Here is a 22,246-nt window from a genome sequence, read left to right on the forward strand (position 1 = left end):
TTTTGATAAAGCGTCAGCGTCAGTTGATGCCAAGATGGCGACTGCTAAACAGAAACCTTATTGTGTTATTGAGTATGGCAGAAGTGAATCGACGACAGTTGTTCAGCGTGCATTTCGGACGAAGTATGGTGTTCAACCTCCTGATAGGTGGTGTATCAAACGTTGGTATAAACAGTTTATAGAGAATGGGTATTTGTACAAAGGGAAAAGTTCTGGACGGCCGCGCACAAGTGATGAAAATGTAGCACGCATAGGCCTATAGCAAGCATTTGTTCGCAGCCCGGGTAAATCGACTCGAAGAGCTAGCAGAGAGCTGCAACTTCCACAAACAACTGTATGGAGAGTCCTACAAAAAAGGTTAGTAATGAAACCTTATCGTCTGAAATTGGTTCAAGCCCTTTCTGCAGCTGATAAGATCAAAAGAATCGATTTCTGTGAGTTTATCCTTGCTCAAATAGAAGCAGATGAATCTTTCGTTTCGAAGATTGTGTTTAATGATGAAGCTACTTTCCACACAAACGGGAAAGTCAACCGGTACAATGTCCGTATATGGGGCACTGATAATCCGCGGGAAAAAAATTGAGCATGAACGTGGCTCGTCTAAGGTGAACGTTTTCTGTGCAATTTCAGCCAATAAAGTTTTAGGTCCCTTTTTCATCGAAGGTGCTACTGTAACTGACTACAGTATCTGGAGATGTTGGAGAATTGGCTGTTCCCTCAGCACGAAGAAGAAGCACAACAATTCATATTTCAGCAGATTGGATCGCCAACACATTGGCACTTATCTGTCCGTGATTACCTGAACGTCAACTACCCGAGGCGATGGATCGGCCGCCAGGCAGCCCGCGACAGAGCACTTCATCACTGGCCTCCAAGAAGTCCTGACCTTACCTCCTGCGATTTTTTCTTATAGGTTGTTTTTGGCCACCTCTCCCAGCCACCATTGATGATTTGAAACAAAAAATAACAACAGCTATCTAAACTGTTACGCCTGATATGCTACTGAGAGTTTGGAATAAGTTTGAGTATCGGGTTTTTTTTGCTCGAGTGTCTGGAGGGGGTCATATTGAATATCTCTGAACTTGTTTTTGAGTGAAAAAATTCTTTTTAACACTCTTTATAATCATGTATAACAGAGGTTCTATTATGTTTCTTCCATTAAATACAAATTTTTAAAGTTGTATTCTTTTTGAATCACCCTGTATACTAAAATTCAGTTTCTATCTAAATTATTAATCTAAATTTTCTTGTCCAAACTACTTTACAAGGCTAGGAGAATGCAGTAGGCCTGAGATGACATAAACGACGCCCACACACAGTCAACCCAAAGAAAAAAACCCCGCCACAACCAGGCAGATTGTTGTATACAGGATACGACAGCAAATTGAAAAGTCACGTCAGAAAACGGTGTCGGAGCGCGGACCAAGGGAACGTCCAGGAATGTGCACGCCCGCGGCACTCCGAGTAGATCACAGCCGTAAATTATTGTTTCGTGAGCACGCAGAGTAGACCGTGACCGTGACCGGATCCAAATGGTCACAGTCGTGGTCGCAATCTTTTGTTTCAGTTTTTTGTTCAATGCAGCTGTCTAGACACTATTTTCAGAGGTCAAAGCTTTTAAAATGTATCAATTAGAGACAATTAATGGTCGTCAATCGACAATACATCTATCAATTAATCATCTGCAGCACCCACTCCGGTTCAATTAATAAAATTTGCTGGATCATTATAAAGGTTACAAATAGTCACCATCCGCTACCCAAGGACGGCAAATAACATTGGCCGGTGCAGTAATGGCGGATTGCTTGTGTTTAGTGTAATAAACTGCTTACTAGAGAATATTCACTGGCATTGGTTTGTTTTGTTCGTCGCAATTATAACTGTGTACATTGGTTTTTGTCATCTGCTTTGAAATGTTTCTTTGAAGTTACTTGAACAACTCCTTAAACGTTTTGGCTCTCTCAACAATGCTTCATGCTCTGCTATCAGCAGCCATAAGCTACCAGTCTGTTATGTCTGCAGGTTATATAAGCCCCTGTTAAAGTTACTTGCCAAGGTTCCTACCAAAAGAATGAATAGCATTATATAGAATAACATATAAGTATTCACTACGTAGGAAACCTATACTCAGTATACAAACTATCGGCTATATACATAGCTTTTTCAAAACGGAAGTTTGAGAAACACAATATGGTAAATAAAGTAATTTTATGGTAACAAGGGTCTACGCAAACTGCAGGCACAACTGTACTTATCATTAAAGCTCAAGAGGTCTATTCAAAGCTTTATTTTTATGAATTTTACTGTTGTGTCATATAGAGGTACTAACGATATACGAACATAAAAGAAAACTCCAACAGCTTGCTCATGTGAGAAAATAATAAAAAAAAGTTCGTGTAAGTTGGGAAAAAGTTTTAAATTTGCCTACAATTATGTATTATTTAACGAATAAACAGATAACAACATACAATTCAGAAATAAAATATAAAATGGTTTGAATAAAGGATACTTAAAGTGAATATTAATTGTTATTTGGAACAATAGAAAAATATCTTAAACTATTGTACAAAAACGTAGTAAATGGCTATTTCAACAAATGTTGATAAACGTCTCAATCAATAATAGATTATAATATTATTTTATATATTGTAATATTATTTTCTGACGTTTTATGTATAAATACGCGTGTCACTAATGTGGGCAGCGTAAACTCTATAAGTTGTGACATTGTCTTCGTAAAGTGCGTAAGGCCAGATGATCTGGAAGGCCAGTGTACAATATTTCCGGCAAATACACTTAAGAGTGACGTCACCGTGGTGGGAGTGAATCCGCATCTCTTCGTACCAAATCTAGGAACTACTATCTAGCAAATTCTGCTAACTGGTCATAGTTACTAGGCTCGGTGATTCGATTGGTTCTAGATTGTCTTTGTTAACTACTCTTGGAAATTAAATGGTAAATTCCACGGATTAGATAATAAGATATTTTAAATCAAACATGCTTGTCTGTCATTAGGATAAATTGATGTATAATTTATCCATCTAAATAGATTTATCATAATATTTATTTCTACTTAGCAGTCTGAAAATGAAACTGATCAAAATACTATGATAAATAAGAGCTAATTAATTCTCGGGGCTGCTAAAATGTTTAGCTATATTCAAGATTTCCTCAAGAATCTTAATTGTTTAAACTGAACGAAGCCTAAAAACTTAACTCCAACTACAGTTCTCAAAAAGTCAACTAAACATTTAATACCTCGTATAAAACCTGTTTCGTAGAGAAAAGGGCGTGTCCAGTCTGTAACGTGAAATACACGATCTTGATGGTTAGAAACTCAACTAGCGTGAAATGCTCGAGTTCGATCCTCGGTCATTGACGGGCTTCATTCCTTGTTCGTTGACGTATCATATTTTGTGGCTTCGATATCAGGAGCCTGATGGCAGAAGTAATGCCCAAGAGAGTTGCCAGAGGATGTTATAATACTGGACACATACTGCTATGTTGTAGATGAACACTAACGCAATTGAAATTATGACATTGTGAATTTATTGTTGTGTGAAAACCAAACCATGTGTCGATTCATTTATACGAAACAGTATTTAAAGTTTGGGAACATTTGATGCGGACCGTTTTTAATAGTATTATTTTATGATCCACGAATACGCAGTAGAAAGTACAGAAACATTTTCAAACATTTTTGTACAGATGTATATTAAACCTGTACAATACAAATAAAATCAAAATTGTAACAACCATTATCATTATTACAGGCCAACACAAAAACTTCCATAAATGGTTATGATTGATTTAGTAGTTATATACATATACAGTTTCAGTATGTTAGTACATTTTTGTAATTTAATTTAAGGATCTAAATTTATAAGAAATTGAACAATTTGGAAAGGTTAACAAGAAGGATACATTGGGATTTGTTACTGAAAAGGCAAACATAAATTCCAACTATTAATTACTCTAACAAATGTTGACTTTGAAATAGTAACATTATTTTGCAATGTATGGATCTGTCTACTATGTAGTATAAAGGCAGTAAAATTAAAAAAAAAGAATAGTAAAAGTTATAACTGTAATGTTTAAGATTATAATCATATTTTACCCTTAAACTAGAAGACAGCCAAAATTTAATGGAAAATTGGTAGAATATACAATTTTGGCCATAAGCTTGACAGTAAAAAAAAACTAGGTTACAGTTTATAAAAATAGTGAGTAACTGAAAAACAGGGCCACCTGGCGAGGATGAAGCGCCGAACTCCGAGTTGTTGACACCGCGCCTAGGAGTAGAGCACATAGTCGTAGTACGTGTCTCATTGACAATATCACAGCAACTGACACATTGATCCATTGACTGATTGTCAGAGGCGTGGCCTCGGAGGTGGTGATGGCGTCACTGATAGTCTTATCAGTTTAGTCATCTCCCTGTTATCCGGTGAGTGAACTGGCACTGATTTCTCCTGTTACGCCATTGTTTGTGTACGATCGGTAATTGTAATCAGTGTAACCTACATTTGGAAATGACCAAAATGATCATTTTCCTATTTGCAGTAAAAGAGTTGGTATTATGGTATTATAACCTATACTTTTAGATGTATTAAACCGATATTATATACTCTGGCTTTAAGGTTTTAAGGGCTTTAAAATATCGATCTAAACTAGTTTAGAGGACAACCAAGAACTAATATTTTGCAGTGCAAATTATAGTGTAAATTGTGTTGAATAATAAATCATGCGTAGATGAATGGTCACTTAATTATGAAAGTTTCATTACTGTTTAACAATTTTCCTTCAAAATATTGATTAGCGAAAACAAAAAATGATTTACTAATAGGAACAAAAATGTAATATCTTAGTCCTTTATAAACAAAACGCCTTATTGATGTTTTTACCTATTTATGGTTTTAACTTTTACATTCGATACAGAGGTTTGACACAGAAGCATAAATTTTCAAGCAGTTATACAAATGTAATATTACAATATTGTTACCTCCTTCTTTAACAGAGCATCTTAAACAGGGTTCTAGTTTTTCTTGAGTTATAGTTTTAACTTTTACACAACTATATTTAATGATACAAACATAAACGTAATATCACAATATTGTTACCTTAGTTTTAGCAAGTGAACATCCTATACTTGTATTAAAGTTTTGACTTTACACAGCGGTATTATGTACTAAACGGCATAAAGTGTAATATCGCTATATTACAACATTCAGATATCAACTATCAAACGATTATTGTCATAGAATATCTAATAACTATGAAAACAATAACTGAACATTTATTTTCAAAATAATCTATTTAGTTTATCTCGAACTTCACTCACACGAACTATAAATAATGTATTCATTTTTTTATATAATGTTATGTTAACAAAAACGTTTACTCAGAAGAAAGGTTTACACCTGGCTTGTTTATACCTTTGAGTTGAACCTAGACTGGATACAGCAAAAACCGATAAGTTATTTACACGTGGGACACGTTATCGATATCCAGGATCGGTACATCACTAACCGTTAATGTTGAGACATTGAGGTCTAGTCTACTGTGGAGGATGAAGTGCTGAAGAGGGTGGAGCTCTCTTACTGTTAAAGGCAGCCTGGACATGAGAAAGTGTTGTCCCCGCTTGGACTGGAAGATGTGAAGCATATCTTTCTTCCAAGGTAACATGACTGATAGTGCTCGCTATCTCTCCTCATAGACAGGAGGATCTCTATCCCTAACCTTATCCATCATAAATATCCTGTCACTCTGGAAGAAAGCGCACAGATCCTTTTTAAGACAAAGAGCAATGAGAGGGGTTTCAGTTTCTTGTCTTAAGTTCTTTGATATGAAAATGTTTATTGAACTCGGAGTCCCTGATTACCCGAATAAATGTTCTATTAAACTGTTCTGTTGCTAAACTTTTCTATTGGATAATTTTATAAAAGTACATACATTTAGTGCTTCCAGATACAATTTTCATGATGAATTTAAATTCATTAATGACAGCTGTTCGTCATGCAACGAAACTCAGAAGTAAAAGTATTATTTAATGGTCTGCTAAATTCTTATTGTATGTTCGATAATAGGTATGACTCTATTATTCGAATGATAGTAATTATACAAGCATAATAGAATTTAACTGTCCAATAATCTTGTTAAAGTGTTAATTTGACTCAGTAACGCGGGGTGATGATTGAATAAATAATATTTTCTTTAATTTTATTTAAAACCTACTTTGGAAAAGAAACTGATTTAATATGATGAAGAAGTGATAGATTTATTTTATTTATCCGTGGGTCAAGAAATCAAACTTAAGATTTGATATGCTTTTACATTATTAAAAAGTAGAATGCACTTTATTTTTATCTTATGCTTGGAATAATATAATACAAGGTAGAATAATATAGTGTCTTTAACAAAAGTCAATCAGCTCACTGTTTCAAGTTTTGAATAAGCCAAAAAGCTAGAAACGAAATAAGATTGATTCTTGGAACTAATTAAAAGTTTCAGTATAACTTTCCCCGGCTGAAAATCAAACACGTTTTAAATGATTACGGTCATTAGGAGACGAGAGGTCTGAGCTGAGAACCCATTGCCACCATTTAGTCTGCTGATAATTGGTTCTCTTTGTGTAGATCAACTGTTGCTATCAGCACTTAGGCTGTTTACTGCTTCGCGCAGCTGCCAGCAGTGCTGATACAGAACTGGTTTACAGACTGAGACGTCAACTTTTTGTTTACAGCTTAATAGCTTCTCGAGATTCCTTGGAATTTAAATACCTTGATAGGAGAGCTATGGGCCTGAATGTGCCGTATATTCGCATTTACCTCAATATAATTACTAATGACTCCACTATAAGAATATATAAATCATGTAGAAATAAATACAATCCTGTAAATGATTGGCGGTATAGTTAAAAAAAATGAAAATATCTTTATTCCTTTTACAACATTACACTTCATGCATCATATAAAATGGTAGGAATATAAGAATATACTCCTATACAGTTTTGATGGCCGGCAGTCAAACAAAATACACTATTATCAGTCATTAATTTTACACACTGAGAATTGGTATTCGGCCTCTGTAGTGCTATCACTTTATTTGCTTACAAACTACTGTGGACAATCTTAAACCTTACTTATTAACATAAAATTAAGCAACCAAAACATAATTACTAGAACAATTTTACACACTTCTTATCAAATACTGCTACTTTCGTAGTTTATTTATTTTATTGTAACCCGTGAAAGTTAAATTTCGCTATACTTTATGTACAATCTTGTCAGCACTCACATGTATAAATTCAGAAATATTTTATTCAATTATATCTGTTAATAATTGTTTGGTTTCCTCAAAGTTCATCAGTAATTTTTTCAGGTGAGCTTTAAATGTTTTATTAGATTTACACTTTTTATATCAATTGGTAACATGTTAACAAACTTTGGACCTAAAAAACAAACGATTTAAAAAAGATTTATCAACTTTTGGTCTTATAACTGCTTTGTTTGTTACGTTCCGCGTCATGTACGAAGGCCTATGCTTATATAAATGTTCTGTTCCATTGCGTCCGCTTCTTTTGAAAAAATTGTAATACTTTATGAATAAATAAATGTTGGAGTGGTAAAATATTCAGCCTTTGATACAGAGTTAAAGATGATTCTCTTTTGTTCTTAAAATTATACGCAAAAAATGATTTTGGCTTGCTCTAAATTTTCCTATTGAATTTTTAAAAGCTCCTCCCCCCAGCTAACAAATATTCTCCGGTTTATTTCTCTGGATCGTAGTTTAACAATCCAGGGAAATAAACTACAAAAATGAGATTACTTAACTTAAAGCGGTTTTACGAGCGAATGGTTTAGACAATAATAATAATTTCATGATGGTGTAGTAGGTTGATGTTTTAAAAGCTCCTCCCCCCAGCTAACAAATATTCTCCGGTTTATTTCTCTGGATCGTAGTTTAACAATCCAGGGAAATAAACTACAAAAATGAGATTACTTAACTTAAAGCGGTTTTACGAGCGAATGGTTTAGACAATAATAATAATTTCATGATGGTGTTGTAGGTTGATGTTTTAAAAGCTCCTCCCCCCAGCTAACAAATATTCTGTTTATTTCTCTGGATCGTAGTTTAACAATCAAGGGAAATAAACTACAAAAATTAGATTACTTAACTTAAAGCGGTTTTACGAGCGAATGGTTTAGACAATAATAATAATTTCATGATGGTGTAGTAGGTTGATGTAGATGCAATAAAAACCGTGGAAAGTGACTGAGTGACAGCGGAAATACAAATTAAGAGTGTTTCTTCAAGCATTAGTGCTCCAATTGTTATTACACCTAACTAAATAATTGCCCGAGGAAGGTCAAAAGAATACGGTTTCCTTAAAGAGAAATAATTAATAATAATTCCAAGGCTACAAATAAAATCAGTCTTTCCGGCTCAGTCGGGAGAAGTAGGTAGATTTTCATGTACTCAGTATTTTAAAAACAGTTTGAGATACAAAAAAGTTTGTTATAACAAAATATTTATTAATTATTATAAGTATTTCAGAAAAACCTTTTATTTTCTCTCTAGGTTCATAAATAACGGAGTTGTCAATTTAGTTAAAGTTTGAAACGACCGCCATCTTGAAACGAAATGGTCGAGATATTTACAAGCTCAATGACTGAACCAAATTTCAGTTTGTTTAGGCTTTCTGTGGGATAGCTATAGTTTCCACAAGCCACACACTATATAGCATATAGCATGTTCGGTGAATTTATGCAAACATTTTCGTTAAGTGGTACCATAAGAGCAATTGTAATACGCTGATTTTATATATAAAATAAACATAATTTGGTAATGTTAAAGGGTTTTGAAGGGATTTATTTGTTTCCTACAAATGTGTCTGTGAATCGTCTCTTGTGGTAACTTCAAACAAAAGTACGTATACGAGTAGAGCTTTACCTGGTAATAAGCTAACCACTGAAGCACAGTTAAACATTACAATTAAAACAAAAGGAGCGCAGAGCGGAAGTAACCAGACTCCAGTATTTAAAGTGAGAACGACATCCATTGTTACCTGGTTAGTTGTCTGATTGTCTTCACTTTTGTTTGTGTAGCTTTGTTCTACATTTTCGCATAAATAGTTAGTTAGGAGCTTTGGACGTTTGGTTTTAAAACAGCGTTTTATATGGCGCAGTCATAATCCTATATAAACTCTATGGAAGTAATGTAAATATAGATAGTAATTCTTATTAAATTACAATATTTATATTGTAAACTATTATATTTATAAAAAAATCCAAATATTAAGCCTAGTCTAATGTTAATTAAGTACCCTCGAAATAATAATAATGAACTACTACGCATGTAGTTTTATTCAAATAACTTTATTATATGTCTGTGAATAATTAATATACTTTAACTTCTTAGAAAATTTAAGAATTATTGATATTCTTAATAGTTGTAATAATAAAAAAATTATATTTTTACTCTGATTAATTTAACATTTAGTACTGTCTAGTTCTAAACAGTTAGTATACATCATTAAAATAAGTTCATTACGTTTTATTACATTACTGGCTAAGGAAATATTTTTGTCAATCTCAGTAGTATTGTTTATTCACATCTTGTTAGCATAGAGTTGACAATGCTCTCAAAAGAGCAACATGTTCGTATAAGACATAAAATGGATTGAACCCAAGACGGAAACCTGTAGGGTCTCTGACAAACTCGCAGGTTTTTAGAATTCATTCCGAATACAATGGGACCACCGGCCCAATACAATTCTAACTATCTCAGGGATTTCGATTAGGCAAGAATTGTAATGCGATTTTTTTACATATATAAATACTACAGACATTACAACTAACCTCATTATGATTAGGAATTAGAATTGTATTACTAGTTGATGTGAGAAATAATAATACCTAACATTTCCTGAAAGTAAGCGTTCGTTTGAAATTAAATTTGATAAATTTCTAAAATTTTCCTACATAAATTGTGTACTGATGTCTGTAGTTATATTCAGAATTTATTTGTTCCCTAATTCTAATAAATAAAAGTTAGTGTTGCTCAATTTTTAAAAATTTCAACATCTATTCAACTCCACTGACTTGCACATTTTGGGTAAGGTTGTTTAAAGTGTAAGAAATACAAATAGAACTTGCAATTTTCTTTATTTAAAAGTTTGGCATTATTTTACTGTAGTGAAGATTTTTTGTTATGGAGAAACACGTTATGAATCACTAACGTAATTTATTATCTGCATGCTAGAATATTGCTAAAAAAATTCTCGTAACACAATATTTTGAACAGTGGACTCTAGTGTAGTAGTTAGTCTACCTGAGACGAGCGTGACGTAGTACGAGGACTCCTGAGACGCCGACGTCATGTTGTGGGCGCATGGCGCGCTCGCGATCTACTGCCGATCACAGATACTGCCGCGTGCTCGTGGGTGGGGAGTGCGAGCGTACACGGTGCTCTGCCCATTCATTACAGTCCATTTAATATTCAAATCTCGCTAGGGAATCTTATACTACCTTACTGCTTATGTTAAAACATGCGGATAACTATTCTATACAGTAATCGGCATTTCTGGTACTAGATGCTTCATAGTCAAAGAACAGCGATTGTTATGTTTTTGAATTAGAAATTATGACAAATTATGTGGAAATATGTCATTTGGGGAAAAATTGCGAATGATAATAATTGATGAAATTAGTAAACACATTATCGCTGCTGTGAGAGCCTTGCTAGGAGAAAAGTACATTGCATGGCCACTGCATTGAGAAATATGAGATTCACGTTACTTTAGAAGTAACTATCATATGAATTATCCCCTCCCCACACCCACATAGTCGTAACGAATGAAATCCAATATTACCTACTCGTTATTTTCTGTAACCATAAACATGTATTTTATGTTTATGTGTGGGTGTGAACTTCAATGAAATCAAAATAGTAACAATCACTAACAGTACATCTTGACAATGTTTGTTATTGTTATCGGATGATAAAATACTACGTTGTATTTGATTAGTTTTTGCATTCCACATCAAGTAAAGTACGTATTTATGAACCTAAAACAATAAATTTATAATAATATGACATTTTATAAATGAGATTTTGTTACGTATTGTAACACACGGAGGCCTGTTTCTCTCCAAATCCGTTTTTCTAATTAAAAACTTCTATGCTGGTCAAAAAAAACCAAGTGTAGATCAATTTATTTTAATTAGATTGAAACAATATATTGAAAATAAACTAGTCGATATACTGAACTGGAACATATCTATTATATCTAAATAATAATATATAATATTTTAGTATGTTTAATAATAGTAGTGGTTTTCTTTATTTTTGTATTTTTATATATTTTCGTTCATTAATATATAAGAAAAGTAGGGTTACAGTTCTAAAATCATTCATATAGTTAATTAATTTGTTAATAATTAGTTTTAATGCCTTTCAGTAGTTCTTAGGTATTTCAACTTTTACCGCTACACCACTTCGTACTACAACTCTTAGTATACTGTATACTGTAGACGATGATGGAAACCCAATATGCTCCCTAAGCTATACTGCACATGCACGGGTGTGATATAAAGTAGTATTCGGATTTGTAAGAATAAATATTTTCCTTCTACTTTAACATACAAAAAACAATGAATTAAACAAGGTTGAAACGCTGTGATAAAGATATATGACCATTTTTATCCATTTATAAAATTTAATTTAGATTTATCCTAGTTAAAAAAAATTCTTACTAACTTCGTCCACATTTGTATTGAAGCGAACTTGGCTACATTTACGAAACAGTTTGGGATTAGAGACATATTATGTAAACTTTTCTTTTATGTTGAGTTTTACGTCAATAGATCTCTTCTTCTCAACTATACAATAGTCCGAAGTTGGACACTTGACAAGTTAGTGACTCGAAACGGTCTGTTGTAGCTATTCAATCTCCCTGCACCCCGCGCCCTGATAGCAGACTAAGCAGACCTTCCCTTCGCTTCGCTATTGTACGAGAGTCTGGACCTCATTATGTCAATCAGTTTCAATGCACGTTCCTACGTGGTTAACTTTACAAGTAGTGGTTTATTCTCAGGATTCCTCTAACAGAGCTTGGATATGGACATGATTGGCCTACGTTTGCCGACCCTTGGGCCTTCTATATTTTCAAGGGAAACTACATACATTTTAAATTCTACTTATACAATATCTGACATTGTATCTACTTGAAATATGTTTGGAAATGAATAATAAATAAACAAATACTGTTTATTTAAAAAAAAGAAAATGTGAAATACATGGTTTAATTGAAATCTAATATTGTTTATTGAAAATAACTAGAAGGAATATTGTTTTTTTTTCTAATTTGTAGTGAACTCGAGAGATACTGTTGCTTGTTCATTCATAAATTAACACTTTTAACCTTCAACACTTTTAAAATAAGGAGTTCATACTCGATGTTGATTAATAATATTTTAAGTATAACATATCTTTCAAAAAAAAAAAAAAAAAAAAAAAAAAAAAATAGATGGGATGGACGAGTTCAAACATATCTTAAATAATTTATTTATTAAGGCTCTTTCTTACAGATATATGTATTTTTAACGAATAGTTCTTTTGTATAATATGCATTATGCGTAGAAGCTTTAATAATTAAATAAGAAATCCATAAGATAGTGAATGGACTTTCCCGTACATTCTTTGACGACTATTACAAGACAAAATTAGCTCAGAACAACTTCATAAAACAGATAAACCTTATATAAGCATTACACTACAGCAAATGTTGTAATATAAAACAGAAACAACAATGCAGGTCGATACAAAGAAACACCTGCAGAGTTCATCCACCGTATAAGACACACCTATAGTCTTTTCACGCATCAGGTCCGGTCTGGTTACATAATGCAAGGAACCACTAGTAGAGTAAACCACCACATACGGAACACCTATAGTCATTTCACGCATCAGGTCCGGTCTGGTTACATTATTCAAGGAACCACTAGTAGAGTAAACCACCACACCCGGAACATCTATAGTCATTTCACGCATCAGGTCCGGTCTGGTTACATGATGCAAAGGGACCACTGGTAGAGTAAACCACCACACACGGAACATCTATAGTCATTTCACGCATCAGGTCCGGTCTGGTTACATGATGCAAGGGACCACTGGTAGAGTAAACCACCACACACGGAACATCTATAGTCATTTCACGCATCAGGTCCGGTCTGGTTACATGATGCAAGGAACCACTAGTAGAGTAAACCACCACAACACGGAACATCTATAGTCATTTCACGCATCAGGCCCGGTGTGGTTACATGATGCAAGGAACCACTAGTAGAGTAAACCACCACATACGGAACAACTATAGTCATTTCACGCATCAGGTCCGATGTGGTTACATTATGCAAGGAACCAATAGTAGAGTAAACCACACCACACACGGAACATCTATAGTCATTTCACGCATCAGGTCCGGTGTGGTTACATAATGCAAGGAACCAATAGTAGAGTAAACCACCACATACGGAACAACTATAGTCATTTCACACATAGATCTGACCTGGTTACATTAATGCAAGGAACCAATAGTAGAGTAAACCACACCACACATACGGAACAACTATAGTCATTTCACACATAGATCTGACCTGGTTAAATAATTCAGGAACAACCAGCAGAGTGCATCGCAACTTACGCCACACCTATAGTCATTTCACGCATCAGGTCCAGCCTGGCTGCATAATGCATGTAATCACTAACAGAGTGCACCACCGTATAAGCCATACCTATAATCAATTCGAGCACCAGATCTAGTTATATGATGCTATCTGAAAGATGCAACCACCGTAAAAACACACCTAATGTTAATTCACGCATCAGTTCTGGCTTGGCTACATGATACAAGTTGAGTGATTACAAACGGAAGTTAGAAATAAATGATAAGGAGTTATTGTAATAAATAATATTATTTAATTATTATAAACCGATATTTACAGGGGTATTAGTAACTAAAATGGACTTTTATTTGAAGAGATAAGAGAAATATCGGTTTGGAATAGCTAGGATTAGCTAATATACATTTTAGACAAGAAATCATCTTTGTTAGCTGAGTACCCATAGCGCATAATTTATCCAAAACATAACAAAAACCAAACGTGAGTAACGCCCCCACACATGTGTACAATGTCTACCATCTGGCGTCTAGTAATACCGCGATATCAGCTCCTGTCTCTTGACCGAGTATTTGTCATGCAGACAGTACTGTGGTTTGTATCTAAATAAATGATTTGCTGGCTCTAGGTTGGTCAGTTGTAAACAGGGGCCCGCACATTCCGCGCCTACCTGTGAACTGTACCTGCTAATTATTCTGCAGTATACTTTGTCCTCGTGTAACGTTCAAGGTCATACGTCCAGTTCTTCATTAGCCTTATACACTGGATTAAAGGAGTGGTAGACAAGCGAGCTATTGTCTATTTGATACGAGGAAATCGAAGCGTTAAAATATTTCATGTTCTGTTTTGCGTATCATATTGTATTCCTAGTACTACGTGGATGTCCTGTACTCCATTATATGGCACAACCCATTTTATAGATTTCCAGGTTACGTTTGGGATTTCAATGAGTAGCATGGCGTTAATAACGTTTAGTACAGATATATGCTATATTAAACATTTCCTAATTTTATTCCTAGCTAGTACTAAGGCCTGACTTACAAGAATAAAAATACGACCTTTATTATGAAAGGTAGATAAACCAACTCAAAACTTGAGCTATACCAATTCTAGTTATAACTAGTTATTACAAAAAATCAAAATGTACTCACATTCCAATTCATGCAATTTTTAAAATAAAAAGAAATTGCATGTTAAAATATGAATTTAGTTAACATTTATTGGATAGGTTTGAAATATATGCAGAGCTGAAAAGTGTTAAAAGGTTGCCCATAAATAAAATAAATATTAATAAAGAGATAAAAAAATAATGTAATACGCCCAGCGATGGGCCGTGCCACTATTGAATCAAATATGCCGCCAGAAATACTTTACGGGTACTTTAATGAAACTCATTACTCTGTTGTAAATGTTTGATATTTTTCAACTATTCCCTAAAAATTGTTCAGGTATTTGTAGTTTATACAATTCAATTTATAATACCACTATTTGCCCACCCAGTACATTAAACTTGAATATAGGCTTGAGTATCAACTCAAAGAGTTCGGAAACGTTTGTATTCGATTTTTATATGCTCGAAACCGTTACGTTATATGATTTTAAATTCAATAATAAACTTAAATAATAAACTGTTAATGGCATAAATAAAACAAATATCATTAAAGACTTTCACGCCATTAACTTCAAAGTAGAAAACTTATAAAAAATATAAAGTTTTACTAAACAAATAATAGAATCTGGTCTAATGCTGAGGTGCGGTATGCAGAATGTAGGCTATGAGAGTTTTAACATAGAAATGTCACAGGCGTTGGGAAACTGTGACGTAACAAACAAGGGAAATGTCTTGGCATCAGCTGTGACCCTGAGACGCTGGACTTGAGCCAAGTAGGGTGGACAGTCTAGGGGTAACCTTGAACCAGAGGAACATCACGTATTGACTGATTTTCTGATCCGAGGATACCTTCCATTCAATGTATTAACTGGTAAAGAACTGTAAATGCGAGCGTTTTTAAACAAGCAGGTACTGAGGAGGTTTTGTCTTTAAGCTGTTTTTGCCTCCAAAAATCAATCAGGGTAATGTTACCGTAATTTATGTCAATCAAGAACACCATTCCAATTACACCAGGGAAATACCACTAAACATGCTATAATTCGGAGGGTTTACATTGTGGGAGGGTTTATGCTGTTTTATGAAATACACGTAGTTATTCTTACTGAAACAATTTTATTGGGCAAGTATTCTTAACATCCCACTACAGTATGTAGTTTTAAAAATGAATACATATTATGAGTAAACATATGCACGAAGAGGGAAATCTCTTGTAGCAAGGCAAGTAAACTTTTCCTAACTAAGACACATTTATCATGATGTGAAAATAGTACTCGGTAAGCTTAAATAGTATAGACTAAATGGTCTTAAATTATATTAAATTATATATAGCCGTTTCATCGGTTTATTGCTATCCTAAACATGTTTTGAACAGTTACTCGAAACTAATTGTACCCTAATATTCAGGAAATAGTACAGCTGAAAGATCTCCTCTCTTCTTAAAGTATAAAATACAGAGGAGTCGGATGAACCTATCTACCACATGATAATACTGTAATTTTCGGTTCATGTACCTCAAAAACTAATATAGACGTCTATTTTTTAATCACTAACACTTTCTAGGTATTTATGAAATAAAACGATTTGATTTGTCCTTTATTTACGATAGGTTTAATTTTAAATAAAATCAATACCAGATTGTGTAATTTTAAAATCGCGAACTATGTTTTATGAAACAGAGTAAATTAAAATATAAATTACCGGTCCCAAACTTAGTAACAGCTTACATGGTAACGACTATAATAACAGTACTGTATACTACAGTATTACGTAGCTAGTAACAGAAAAATACGTCTAACTCACATATGTAAGTATAGTTAAGACAAATTTATACTTGGAACCATTGAAATAACTTTAAACGTTATTTAAACAAATTTATCATAAAAATGTAATGTCCAACCAAAATCGAAACAAATTTAATTTATACGACACTAATTCACAAGGATGTCGGGTCGGTGAAATGTGGTGTCTATAAACATCATTGATGAGAAGAATATCCCGGTTCACACGAGGATGTAAAGCAGCTGATCTAAACATGTTGCGGACATCTGGGCACTGGCGATGACGTACTGAGGATATACATCCTCCAGCCAATGTTAATAATTTGAGCTGTGTTATGTTTATTACCAATAAACTTCCTGAATCCATTAACTTGTGACGCTTCCATACACCGTACTGTGGGATGTCAGGACTACAGGGACGGTCCTGATGACCGACTCTCCCAGGAATGTCTGAGTCAATCACCACGTCACACCACGACATTGTAACCTCTATCAGGTCTTGCGGTGGCGTAGTTATCGCAATATTCTTAGTTTCTCTTTTCTGTAAGTCTGATTCATATAACTTCTTCTTTAGCGTATTCCACTCCCATGGAATTTTGAAATGATTCAGACCAAATACTTCACAAATACAGACATGTATGTTTTTACGACTTTGAACTTGTGCAACAGACCTTAAATTGTATTCACATTAGTTTTTTATTTTAATATCTTTATTTTATCTAAAACACAAATAATTGTAAAAATTATCACTATTATGTAGCTTTTAAGATATACAATGTAAAGTAATGTACATATTTTGATTTGTAGCAATAGAACATTTGCCGAACTTCAATATAAAATTGTAAAGATACTCATATATTCGTTTTTCTGTAGATAGAAAGGTAATGGGATTTTAGAGATTCTAGGTTAAATTCAATATATCATCATATAAATAGTATTCATTTTACTAGCCTTAAATGGAAAGAGAATTATTTGTATCTAAGAGTTAAACAGTACAACGTCCAAGATCAATAACACAATAGAAATTTAACAGTATATAATATTACTTCACGTGTTCGACTCAAGACCCCAGGCATTGGTTTCATAGCCCCATAAAATAGTTATTACGTCAACATTTTTATTATATTTAATAAGTGATGTTTATAATGAGGAATGTAATTGATGCCTCCTACACATGTTACTATTGGGCCTGGCCTCATTGGTCATATGAATTTACAGAATTGGTTATATGAATAAGCCATTCATAAAATATCATGCCTATAATAATATATGTTTATTGATTGAGATCAGCGAGAATTAACTTTCTGTAGAATATTTCAAATTGTAAGGAAGGGATGGATTTGAAAGATTGCATGAAACTTCACTTCTGCATACGCAAGATCGATTTTCATAATAGTGCACGCCCTTTCATGGGATTTGAATGAACGTAGTGAAGGAGTATATTCGAGAAAAAATTGCGTTATTATTTAAATTTTATGTTTGAATTTCATTGAAGCCTGTTACCCGAAACGTGACTGGCTCACGTTAGTGCCTTGGACTGTAGGGTCGACTTAACCGTGAAATTATTATCAGAGCGTAATTGAAGTCTCAGGAGGCTGAAAAAAACTTATCTATTCAATGTCTGCGCTATCTGTCTATCCGCAGGATATCTCAAGAACGAATTGAATAAGATACCTACATGTTTTTATAAGACTTCTTGAAATTCCTATACAGACAAGACCGAGTTCGAGGATAATGCGTATTCCTTTATCTACCCAAGATTTTGTCAAGAGTTCGCACATGGCCTTCAAAGAGTGGAGTGGGGTATCTGGGCACGAACCCCCTGCCATGGTTACAGGGCACGTTTTAGTGCATTTTAGCCAAAGTTAGCTGAAAGTGGCAGCTTTCTTCTTTTATGTATGTCATTTATATACAATATCAGGCATGACATACAAGCACAGTCTCATGATTCTGTATTGCTATATTACTTTACGGGTGTAATTACAGTGGTATTTTCCAATTAAACTTTCATTATCTAATTGGCGTACATTTAATTTTGCTATATTATTCATTTTAATACTCGATGGGAGAAATTACTTTTCTTCAGAAATTTATACATTTGATTTCTTTTGGTTTCAGCAAAGCTAGCTCTTTTATGTCTCATTCAGTTACCCCAAATTGTTTATATGTAATACTTAGAAAGTGTGTTTTTTAGGATAAATTCTAAAAAAATAATTAAAAGGGGAAATTATGATTTTTCTTTTTCGACTTGGATAAATATGCCATACAATAATTAAAATATATAATTTCAGATATACAGATATTTTTCAAGGAGGGGGCTGAGACTCTCTCTCCATTGTGTTTAAACTTACTACCATTTCTAACAATGTAACACTTTTTAACTCATGAATAACTTCTTCAGATAAGAAACACCGCAAATATTGTTTTGGGGTAGATATAAATTGCAAAAGATACAGAAAACAATGTTTCCAGTAAATTAAAAAATTAAAATGTTTTATTAGAATACAAATTTACATCAGAATAGTTACTTTAAAGTGCTATAGTTTTAGATCTATCTACTTCAAAAGCTTATGCTACAAAGAACAGTAATGTTACATATAATATGGTTTAAATGAAACAAGATAAAACAATTTAATTGATTACTAGTAATTTTGTATGGATTTATAGTAACGTCTGTAAAGTGCATAAATGACTATAACTCTTATAAAACCTCCTTGATAATGAAATGTAACAATATATCTATGATGATTTTACGTATACAATAGTTCACACAAGTAATTAGGCTATTATTTAAATTATGTATGAAATATTGCTTAAATAGGAGGAGAGACTCAGTATGTAAAGAAGATTTGAATGGAAGCACCATAACATTCTCCTCTCACCTAGTAGGCTGTCTCGTGGCAGATAGACCACAATCACACAAATTGAGGATGGAATCGCAACTGTGAGATTCCATTTCTGGTCATAGATAGAAAGCCAAATTCGGCAGCCACTTCGACACCCAATTGGGAGAGAATGTGAGAGGCCATAATTCACACTGCTAGTAAACCTGATGGAGTTTTGATTATAGTATATCGTGTATTCATTTAAAATTATTATTTGTGTAAATTATATTTTATAATATCCTAATTTTTATAATCTTAGCGTTTGATAGAATGACAGTATTATTGTGTTGATTGAACTGAAAAAAACTATTTCGATTTTACCCAAGTTTTAGTGGATGTTACGATATTAAAAAATAATGGTTATTGTAAGTTAAATGATAATGATATGTATGATGAAAGATTATATCAAAGGGCATTATATAATTATAATTTGATGTACTCATTCAAATAAAATTTTTTTTATATTAGGACAAGAACCTAAGGCATATCAGACCTCATTGCACTTAGTCACAAAAGAACCTTTAATTTCAATTGCGTTCGGAGTAACAATGTATTCAGCGTGGGTAAAGATGGGTGTAATGGTCACCTCCTGTTAAGATTACATGGCGAGGGATAGCAAGCATTACAGTATATCTCAGTAATGTTACCTTGGAAGAAAAGGAGGCTAGTCAGTTCCTGCCTCTTCCAGTCAAAATGGGTAGGGGACAGTACTCTCTCAAGAGGAGGCTAGTCAGTTCTTAGCGAGATCATTTAACACTAAGGACATCAATCTACTCCAGCGGTCTTTTTCCGCTGTAAACTTTACATATACTCTTTCATTCCAATATCTCGACATTTGCTGTTAGTGGGTGAAATTATAAATTATGCAGATATAAATAACACATCGGTTTTTGTTACAACCAGTGTAGATTCTACTGGAAGTTACTTCATCTTCTTAGAGAATAAATGATATGCAAAGGGACATATACCAAAGGAAAAACACTCATTGCAAAATATTATACGTCAATAGAAACTAAAATGTTTTGAAAGACTGTTTGGGAGTCAATTGAATCCTAGGCATCAGTAAACAAGTGGCGAGTCTCAAGAATGAGTCACGACACCTCTTGGCTCATACTTCTCTCGAGTATTTGTTTGTGAGAGCCATTCTCCCTCTCAACAAAAACAAAAGACATGTTCAGATCTCTCTTACAGTTATTGCCCTTCCTGTAACTATTTGAGTTCTTATATTGAATGTCCACGATCTGAAACATAACATACTGGTCCAGAATATTATTGATTTAAACGTTATACATGTGTTACTGCAAAGCGGATACTATTCCTGATTGGCAATATCTTATAATAGAAGTCAATCCCTCAGACAATCTTATAGTCGCCACACTTATTATTGTCGGTGAGGTCTCAGTTGGAACCTGTTATTCTCTTGAGATGAACAGGTGAGGTCAACTGTGCAGCCATTAATTGACCGAGATGTTGTACTTGTGTACGTACAAGTCGGGTACTACTCCTTATTGGCAATTGCTTACTAGAAGCCAATCCCACGACAATTGTTTAGCCGCAGCCCGTAATTATTGTCAGGGAGATCTCAATTGGGGCCGCTTATCCTCTTGAGGCGAGTGGTTAGGTCATCTGTCCAATTAATAATTGGTATTGTTTTATATCACAAATAAGGACCGCACTGCAAAAGTAATAGTATTTTATTTCATTTTGTTCATTTTTGTATAATAACAAATTGCCGTATGTCATTAAAAATACATCTCACTTGAATGCTGATAAAACCTTTACATTAAAATCTTCTTATCACCCGGGCATAATTGGTAATTTTTGGAAAAGCATAACAATCATCTAGTGTTAAAATAATCTAGTTTTAAAGTACACAATTTTTACCGGATGGAAAAATTAAGAAATGTCAGTGACATGCATCATGACAAAATGCAGAAAATTGTAAGATGGAAACTGTAAAGTATTAGGAAGATAAAATAACTTGATATTAGACAATCATAATATCTTTATTCAGATTAGTTAGCATTTATTTCGTTTAGTATATATATATATATATATATATATATATATATATATATATATATATATATATATATTATATATATATTTTAATAAGGCTCTCACAGTCAAGTCTCACCTCACGACTTCTCATTAGCCAATCACGTCCTACCATTAACTCCAAAAATCATCTGAGGTCCAAAGGCATGAAAGGCCTGAAAATGAAGTATTACTTGAAAATTTCTGATTACGAGAATAAGACTCTTTTTAAAAGAACATTATCCCAGTCGTTATCTATAAAGTCAAAATTTTAAATGATATTCCCGTTGCCAGTACATCTACTTGTTACATATTTTAATATAGTTACTAAAAACGGATCTCTGAAACTATAGGTATACGTCAGAACTATTTAAAATATAGTTTTTTAGTTGATATACTTATGGAAGTCCGGTATTTACCCCAGACGATGGAGACATATATCGGTTCTGAGATCCGGTTGATCCACAGAACAAGAACCAAGTTTCTGTACTTGCTACCAACCTCCTCCTGCTGTTGGCAGCATATGTTCACTATTATATGTAACATAAAAATGTTAATGTTCATATGTATTCACTACTTAAGGTTTATCCTCGCATGTGTTCTTTATAAAAGATGTTCGGACGCAAAGTTCCTCAAATCTTTGAGCTCAACAGACTGACGTCAGTTAGAACTCCGCGATCAATACTGGCAGCTGGAATTGAGGAGAACCCTCTCCCGAAACTGGTGAATATGTTTCCAAATGTTAGACTTCAA

General features: G+C 33.7%; 1 protein-coding gene across 4 annotated transcripts in view; it reads right to left on the bottom strand.

Moving 5' to 3' along the window:
* Positions 1–22,246, bottom strand: part of LOC124370981 — a 65,205-nt gene that overhangs the window by 15,063 nt on the left and 27,896 nt on the right. For 2 of the 4 annotated variants that reach the window (XM_046829303.1, XM_046829287.1), the window contains exon 1: positions 4,249–4,378. The exons of 1 other annotated variant lie outside the window; for it this stretch is intronic. In XM_046829303.1, the coding sequence (XP_046685259.1) occupies positions 4,249–4,363 (115 nt within the window). In that variant the 5' untranslated portion in view covers positions 4,364–4,378. Of the gene's footprint in view, positions 1–4,248; positions 4,379–10,332; positions 10,445–22,246 lie in introns of those variants that run through there. One more of the 4 variants, XM_046829309.1, reaches the window with a different exon arrangement.

The sequence above is a fragment of the Homalodisca vitripennis genome, chromosome 1 (genome assembly GCF_021130785.1).
Source record: "Homalodisca vitripennis isolate AUS2020 chromosome 1, UT_GWSS_2.1, whole genome shotgun sequence".
NCBI lineage: Eukaryota > Metazoa > Arthropoda > Insecta > Hemiptera > Cicadellidae > Homalodisca > Homalodisca vitripennis.